At 44.7% G+C, this 8,898-nt stretch overlaps 1 protein-coding gene across 1 annotated transcript; it reads right to left on the bottom strand.

The window, feature by feature from the left end:
• Positions 1-5,720: 5,720 nt before the first annotated feature.
• egr2b (early growth response 2b) lies at positions 5,721-8,071 on the bottom strand. The gene is made up of 2 exons (XM_080048520.1): positions 7,823-8,071; positions 5,721-6,883 (listed from the first exon to the last, which is right to left on the bottom strand). The coding sequence occupies exons 1-2, from the start codon at positions 7,986-7,988 to the stop codon at positions 5,724-5,726; spliced, it is 1,326 nt and encodes a 441-aa protein (XP_079904646.1). The 5' UTR covers positions 7,989-8,071; the 3' UTR covers positions 5,721-5,723.
• Between the last annotated feature and the right edge of the window lie 827 nt (positions 8,072-8,898).

Here is an 8,898-nt window from a genome sequence, read left to right as displayed (position 1 = left end):
CTATGAGTGATCCAAAAAGAGCGACAACACACACACACACACACACACACACACACACACACACACACACAATAGTCTACTAGAGGAAGAACGGCACGGAGGTTACGGTTTATAGCCTAGATAAAATAAAATAAAATAAAATTACGATAGGGCTCAGAGGGTTTTTAACACTGGAGGTCATGTAGCGACACATTTTAGCAACTTACACTCTCTCTCTCTCTCTCTCTCTCTCTTTCCTTCTTTCTTTGTGTAGAAAAGGCCCCAAAGTTATAGGTTACAGTGTTTAATACTTCTTAAGGTACGAACACACTGCACATCGCCGCGCGGCGAGTTTCAATAGAAAGTCAATGTATTTTGAGCGCCGCCGCGCGAACCGGCGGCCGGCGGCGAACGGTTCACGCGGCCAGGGGCGGCGCGGCGCGAATGGGGCGGCGCGGCCAGGGGCGGCGCGGCGCGAATGGGGCGGCATGGCCGCCGCAGAAGTTGAAAATATTGAACTTTTCGCCGCCGGCCGCGCCGCGATAGCCAATCAGCGTTGAGCTCCTCCCGACGTCACTCACTTCGGGACCACGTGCACATTCAATGAGTCATCGGGCGGCGGCCGGCGGCGGACACAAATGAGCCAAAATGATCACGCGGCGCGGAACCTGCAATTTGCGCGGCCAACCGCCGCGCCGCGGAGTGCAGTGTGTTCGTACCTTTACAGTGTGTTAAGTTGTGTTTTGTTTAGTGTGGGTAGCTGTCAGTTAGGGCCGTGACGTCAGTCGGCTGGAGAGTCTTTTTAGTAGTTTCCTTTCTCCTCTCGCTCGGTCAGATGTGCGAGCGTGCATGTAGCGATCATTCTACAGTTTGTACAACATGTTTGTTTGAGTTGTGGAATCACCCGTGTGTGACTAAGATTGCTGTTCTAAGTTATAGTTTTATGCATGTTTTAACGGCTGCGATTCAATGGTCGCAATAACAGCTGTTCCAACGTCTTATCAGGAGCTGAGTTAAGAGTTAAACCCTTTGTTCTTTTCCCACGATCTGTGTGCTGCTGTGTCTGTGAAAGAGAAGAAAATAAAGAGCGGATAAACCCAACTCCTCCTCTCCTAGTCTCATGCTTATAATCTGACGTTTTTGGCCATAAGTGCTGTTCTGGCCGACACCTCTGAAGTGAAACCAGTGATACAAGCAAATCAGCGCGGTAGCTACATTCACCAGTTTCCTCCGCTACACTTAGCTCTTCCGCTTCACTCGCTGCTGGAATCAATGTAAAGGTACGAACACACTGCACTCCGCGGTGCGGCGGTTGGCCGCGCGAATTGCAGGTTCCGCGCCGCGTGATCATTTTGGCTCATTTGGCTCATTTGTGTCCGCCGCCGCCCGATGACTCATTGAATGTGCACGTGGTCCCGAAGTGAGTGACGTCGGGAGGAGCTCAACGCTGATTGGCTATCGCGGCGCGGCCGGCGGCGAAAAGTTCAATATTTTCAACTTCTGCGGCGGCCACGCCGCCCCATTCGCGCCGCGCCGCCCCTGGCCGCGCCGCGTGAACCGTTCGCCGCCGGCCGCCGGTTCGCACGGCGGCGCTCGAAATACATTGACTTTCTATTGAAACTCGCCGCGCGGCGATGTGCAGTGTGTTCGTACCTTAACTTTGCAACCGTGTAGGCTACTACTGCCAACAACTGCCACACTCGCTGTTAGGTTATCCTTCTTCTTACATGTTGACTACGTGATGATGTGCCGCGTGCTGCGCAATTTACGTTACGCGCTGCCCATTTTCTAAAAGGAGCTACGTACCAAAAAAAATTTAAAATGCGGAGAAGGATTTTTATAGAAGCGGCGCACGTTCACTCAGCGCCGCTGCTGAGTGAACGTGCGGGAAACACTGAGATGTCAGTCTCTTCTGAGCTACTGTAGACAATCACTTTCTTTTTGGTGACCAGAGTATACAGCCATGCCACTGGCACCATTTTTAAAAATGTACTTTGCACTAGTTGCTCCGTGCTTGTGGAACCAACTGCCACCTGACAAATGTGATTCCCCTACATTTCTGCCTTTAAATCAAGGCTCAAAACCCATCTGTACACCCTGGTTTTTCCTCCCCATTAACTATCTTACCTCTGCACTACTATCTTTGTTTACATGTGGATGTATGGGCTTTATGTCTTTTATTTTTGTTATTGTTATTTTACCTTCATTGTTTACCTACTGAATGAACTATGTACAGCACTTTGGACCGTGCAAACTGTCATAAATGTGCTTTTATAAATACATTTGACTTACTTACTCATAACTCACCCCAGGCCCTTTAGCACAAATCACCCCAACCCCAGAACTTTGGATAATAAGCATGAGTAAGTTTAGGGCTGACATCGTGCTAACTGTATAGACTCAAAGTGTAGCATACTAAAGCACTAAAACGTGTGTCAAATGTTTTCAGACGTGTCTATAATTGTTCAGACACAATAATCAAAAAACCTTGATCATGAAAATTTTACTTGGAAAGGCAAAAAACTTTTTTTGAGCTTAAATGTGCTTATATCTTATACCATGTTTCTCCCTACTTTACAGGATGAGTCAAATGGATGGCTCTTCTTAAATATGTGGTCACATTTCCAATTTCTTCTATGGTTTTCTAGAAACAAGGGGTGGCACAACTTCCCCACTGGCACAACTTAGGCCACTCTCCCCTATATATATTTTTTTTTAATAATTCATAATTCAATGCAGGCCGCCATTGGCCCGCACTTTGAGAACCACTGCTCTAAACAAAGCAGACAACGTTGCTTCTCCTGTTGCTCCCGACAGCAACTGCCATCTGCGACACACAAACGTGGCCACTAGCAGTTCAAAGCAAAAACATGCTGTACGTTCCGCCGGCCGCTTGCCACTGCTCATTGCCATTGTGCCCAGTAGCCTACAGATCCTGGATCAGCCATAACGCTAGAACGAAGACTAGTGCATAGCGGCCGGGATATATCGGGCAGGTCATTCCGCGCATGCATTCAAAAAATGAATGCATTAATTCCAGAAATTAATCACAGAATTAAGTTATGGCCTAGTTGAAATATGCAACATTCTAGCAGTGTTTCTCAACTCATGAAGTTGTGACCCAAATTTCTGAAAATGTTTAAACGTCCAAATTTAATTTGGCAAGAAGTGCAGCGATACAATGTCTTTATGCACAACTAGGGCTAAAAACCCAATTAAATAAATAGACGGACTTAAATCGGGGGTGGAGGACTTGGGGAGAAAATGGCAGATGGGATAGAGATTCGAATCCAAATACCTCAACCGCTCCACTTGTTCTCTTTGGTCCCTCCCCTATGGTCCCTCCCTGACACACTCTACACCAACAAAGTCGTGCCAAAGTGAATGGACAGTCCCAACAGCCAATAAGAACAGAGAATCGGAGCCTCGCTCTGATTGGTCAAAGTGTCAGCTAGTGTCATGTTAACTTTGACCAATCAGAAATCATATACCCCAGCTTTAACTATGGTTGCCAAACACCTTAATATAAGACATACGGCGGGACACTGCAGGCAAAAACATTGTATTTCAAGGACTGGTCAATTTTTTGATTTTTCGCTTATTTGCTTCCATAAAATGTCTTCTTTCATGCTAGTTTTTAAATAAAAGGTCCAAAATGCGCATTTGGTTGTTTATTTGACTAAACTATATTTCTCATATACAACCATCTTAAAAAGCCATGCCTAAACATTGTTGTTTTTTCTCCAATACTCTGGAGCAGAAATCTCAATTTCTAAAGCTCCAACAGCATCAACTAAACCATGATCATTCCAGCACTATTCTCATTATTACAAAAGGATTTGTTCTTATGTTGATAATTGTCTGGTTTTTGATATATGTTTTTCTTAAAAAACATGCTGAAAATGCATTTTTAAGACTTGTATGTAGTATTTTTTTGATTTATAAAATGAAAAATTATGTATCCAAAATATGTTCAGTAAAAACTTTAGACACTAAATGTTCTAAAAAGGAAGATTTTAACTCTGGCTTTATCTAACATCTAGATTTTAGTTTTTTAAAGAGATTCAAATGTACACAAAATTAGATATTGCCAAATTTGCACATTTATTCAACTATTTCACAATTACAAAACATAATTGTTTTAATGGAAGTTATTAACCGGCAAAGTTCCATGATGATATCTCAAAGTGTTTTTTAATCCAACCCAATTCACCTTCAGTGTTTAGCCTTGATGTTGGGTTTTCCTTTCATATGTCGTCCCTCTGACGACATATGAAACAAGACACTGCAGGCAAAAACGTAGTTTTTTCAAGCACTGTTCAATTTTCAGATTTGTTTCTATTTTGCTTCTTTAACACATGTTCCTGCGTACTAGAAAAGATCAAAAATGGACATGTAGGTGTTTATTTAACTAAACCTTGTTTGCGTCTGTATATACAACCATCCTTAACGGATATTATCTCAACATTAGTTTTTTTTCAAAACTCTGAACCAAAAATCTCATCTTCTAAAGCACTTACATTAACTTTTTATAATAATGTTGTGCACTTTACTGTTCATAAGTTGTTAATCGTCCAATTTATATCTTCTTAAAGACATAAGACCTGTACATAGTAGGCTATATTTGTAGACAATGTATTCAAACATTTCCGAAAAGAATGTAATACAATAGTTTTTAATGTAAATAATCAGTTGGAAAAGTTGCATGATGATATCTATAGGTTTAAGATTTGACCCTCACCTGCAGTGTCTCGCCTTAATGTGACAAAGTGCATGCATGCTATTCATAGCCTGTTTATGACCTGCATTCAAACCTAAATACAAAGTGAGTGGGTGAAAACTCTGTGAGTCAATGACTCAGAGATGCCTTGTGTGACGCAAGGTGGAATTACCCAATAAAGTTTCCGAAATCAACAACTTAACTAATAGTTTTATGAATACATATGAAAATAATTTGATTGGCTGCTGTCAACCCAGTGACGTGTGGGTTCCATGAACGCATCTCGGTTGGCCCCATTAAGCTGGGGTGCGCTTTAGTTCTGAGTAATAAACCAAACAGATGCATGCTGTGTTTGTAGTTCCCATACATTTAATACGTCTCAAAACACACACATCACAACACAAACGTCAAGTCGGCATGAGTTCAACATATATTGTTTTACACGTGACGTGCTTATCACTTGAAGTTACACGAGACGAAATGTGTACAAAAATAGACTGTCTTCCAAGTTTACATATTACGTTTACAAAGGACAAATAAACATTGCATTAGAAGCGTCCTCGAATCAGTCAGTGTACAAAAAGACGTACCGCAAGGCACTAAAGAGGAAATATAGTCATCAACAAACACGTTAGAATCAACACTTTGTCAATCAATAACTTAAAACATTTGTCTTTCTTCAAACTATTATTGCATTTATTTCACATTTTAACGCGATATTAAAAATCCCCGTTCTATAAGGCTACAACCGCCCGTGTATATACTTAGGAATGCATGTCTGAATTTACTTTTATGTTCAGTAGACAAGGCAAAGTGCGTTCGTGTCAGTCTTTTGTCCGCTTTGGAGCAGGAATGGCTGGGTGTGCGTAATGGCGCACGGCTGTACAGAGGTTCGTGTTCAAGCTTTTTAATACTTCACACCAGTTGCAGATTAACTTTGTCTTTCTTTCTTTCTTTTTTCTTTTACGGGGTTAGTGTTCGTCACGCTGCCATGGTGACAACAAAAGTTTCCTATGGAAAAAAACTATGAACAAATCCCGTTGGTTGCGCTGATGCCGCCTGACGGCCGCTCGGACGTGGAGGAGGACACGTTGGAGGACTTCCTCTCCTTCTGCCTCAGGTGGATCTTAGTGTGTCTCTTCCTCTCGTCGCTCCGCGCAAACTTGCGGCCACAGAAGTCGCAGGCGAAGGGCTTCTCTCCCGTGTGCGTGCGGATGTGCGTGGTCAGGTGGTCGCTGCGGCTGAAGTTGCGCATGCAGATTCGGCACTGGAACGGCTTGTGTCCGGTGTGGATCCTGATGTGTCTGGTTAGCTCGTCGGAGCGCGAGAAGCGACGATCGCAGCCCTCCGCCGGACACGGGTACGGCCGCTCGTGGATGGGGGTCTTGCTGGGTCTGTTCGGGTACTTCCTGGGCCTCAGGATCGGCCTCAGGGGCAGGTTCTGTGGGCTGTAGGCGGAGGGCAGCCTCGGCGGTCCCGCTTCTCCACCAGGACCCCCCAGCGTAAAGTTCCTAATAGTGTTCAGTGGAGTGAGTGGTGGAGGGACGCGGAAAGTTTCGAGCGGACAAGGAGCGAATGGCTTTCGATCTTGGATAGCTGCTGCCGTGTGCATGTCCCGCTGGCAAGCCGGCTGGAAGAAGCCCGAGTAGTCTGGGATGATGGGAAAGAGCCCCGCCGCTCCCTCTGAAGTGCCGTGCTGCTTGGGCGAGGAATAGGAGGGCGGTGGGTAAGAGGTGATAGGGCAGGAAGAGGTAGACAGGAACGCAGACGGGTCCTGGTAAACCTCCGCGCAGCCAGGAGAGGAGTAAGGAGGCGGCGGGGAGTACAGGTGGTGTGGGTGGTGCGGGTGGTGGTGGTGCTCCATGTTCTGAGCCGCCATGGTGCAACTCATTCCGTTGGAGAAGTGATTGGGAGACCCGGAGCTGTTCGGAGAGGAGGATGCTGATGAGGAGTGAGGAGGAGGAGGCGGCGGCTGGGCCACGTTGAAGATGCCCGACACGATGTTGATGACTCCCTCGGGGTTCCAGTTACTCGGATACTGGGAGTCGATGGAGAACTTGCCCATGTAGGTGAAGGTCTGGTTGCGGTGGTGGGCTGCGGGCTGAGCGAAGCCGCTGGAGTACGAGGAGAGGTCCAGAGAGCGCTTCTCCGCTGCACTCTGCATGTCTGCGCTCATCAAGCCATCTGGAAAACACACAAAGCAGCTCATTAGGTTACAGCTTTTTTATTGCCCTGCTTTGTATAGGCCTAAAATCAAATACCGTTTGTCCCTTCCAACGCAGTGTAAAAAAGACAAACATTTGACATATAGGCTATAATGCAATGCAACATTAAAAAGTTCAATGATTAAACAAAGAAACAGATTAAAGTTTTGATTTGTTTTTAAAGAAACATACTCTGGTATTATCATGTTATTACCATAGATAGTATAATAGGTTATTACATTAATATCTGAAAGGATTCAGAGATGTAATGACTTTACCCTCACCCCATAGTTAAAGATTGTGTCATACCTATGATCTTCTTTATTCTATCATTACAATTGTTCACGACTTTGTCAATCAAGTTGTTCCTCGTGACTTCATATCATTATTTTTAGTTTCTCTTCTAATTCTTGCTTTTATCTTTTCTTTGTTTTAAACCACAATGTATCCTGGTCACTTTGTCACTACGTAGTCAAAAGCATCCAATATAGCCTATTTTATTTCCTATTACTGTTTATTGAGTTTATCTTAGCCATACTTTCTCATTTAAAGTAGCAGACACCATCAGGGGGGGGGGAGGGGGGAGGGGGAGGGGCGGGGAGCTCTCTTTACAACATCAAGTAGATGGATATCAGAATAAAAGCAACGTTTCCTCTAAAAACACTGACATTTATTACATTTTTAGAAATTAGCAAATGAACTCTCAGATTGCCTTATTTACATAACTAATAGTGTTCATAGAAGACTATTTATGTTTTTTCTTTGATGGTGGATTCTTCTAGTATTTCTATGCTTGAGGTCTGAGTGACCCTATTTAAAATATGTCGGTAGGATGAGGTTAAACGTTCAGGATAACGACACATTTTAAATTACCAATAAGCCATGCCGTTTCCTTTAGTTAACACCTAAAGCATCTTACCTGCTGCCACATTCATCTGTTCGTAATGCGCTCCTAGATCGCTGTTGGGGAAGATCGCCACAGACGTGGGCAAGCTGCTGGCCATGTCATCCACAGAGTAGACGCTCTCGGGGTGCACGAATCCCCCGAGACTCAACGGCACTTTCTCCAAAGTTTTGGCCGTCATTGTGGAGAGAAAAACACTATACCTGGTCGCGCTCTTTAGCCTCTGTTATTTCCTTCCTTTCCTCAAAAAGCTTTGAGCGTATAACAGTGTAACCCAGCTAAGCGCCAGTCACCACTGCATGTCTCTGTCTGTCTCCGTGCGTCTGCTATAAGGTTCATGCGCTCTGGTGACAAAGTTCACAGCGCGTAAAGTATCTCTTTAGTGGGAACAAGGGCCTGGCCACTTGTATTGTATATATGGGGAACCTTTTCAATGCGGCTGATACGTCATTGCCCTAATATGGAGTGGGAGGGCTGATTGGAGCGGAGAGAGGAGAGGCGCTGCGCACGCTGATTGGCTGGGAGACTCCGTGACGATTTGATAGGGAATCACTTCACTTGTGAGCGGAGAACCCGCTGGCCGCTGCCTCCTTTTCCACTCGCCTCTAAACAGAGATAAAGTGCCATGAAACAACACAACGGCAGGACATACCGCAGTGAGCATAGCACACACAGCTCCAATATCAAAAAGTTTGTCTTCAACAATATCCATGTTTAATGATTGATTCTCGAGTATTTTCTATCAAGTCGTGCTCCGGTCTTAAAAAGAGGAATTCCGGTTGAGCTTCTTAACCCATAAAAGGATGAATCCGGTGAGCAAGGCGGGGAACATATCATACTCCATATTTGGTTTCGATTCCGGAATGTGATCATCGGAAAGTGGCGAGTTTTGCCGAGCCAAGCGAGAGATAGACAAAGCCTCTCTGGCATAACCGCAACCAAATGAGACGGACAGAGGGAGCGGAATCTAGCCTCCTCCTCTGGGTGCGATTGCATGCATCGGGCTCGGAAACTTCTGTCAGTGTGATTTGACTATGCTCTAGGAAAGAACGGGGAGTTATATATAGTTATATATAGTCATTTAGATCTAT

Source organism: Ammodytes marinus (genome assembly GCF_949987685.1).
Source record: "Ammodytes marinus genome assembly, chromosome: 20".
Taxonomy (NCBI): domain Eukaryota; kingdom Metazoa; phylum Chordata; class Actinopteri; order Uranoscopiformes; family Ammodytidae; genus Ammodytes; species Ammodytes marinus.
The sequence above is the reverse complement of the archived record's forward strand: the minus strand, read 5'-3'. Positions and strand labels throughout refer to the sequence as shown.

Bases quoted from the DNA above. Each gene is read 5' to 3' on its own strand.
- egr2b (XM_080048520.1), bottom strand. From the start codon at position 7,988: ATGACGGCCAAAACTTTGGAGAAAGTGCCGTTGAGTCTCGGGGGATTC. The intron at 6,884-7,822 runs GTAAGATGCTTT...TGTGTTTTCCAG, and splicing joins ACAGATGAATGTGGCAGCAG to ATGGCTTGATGAGCGCAGAC.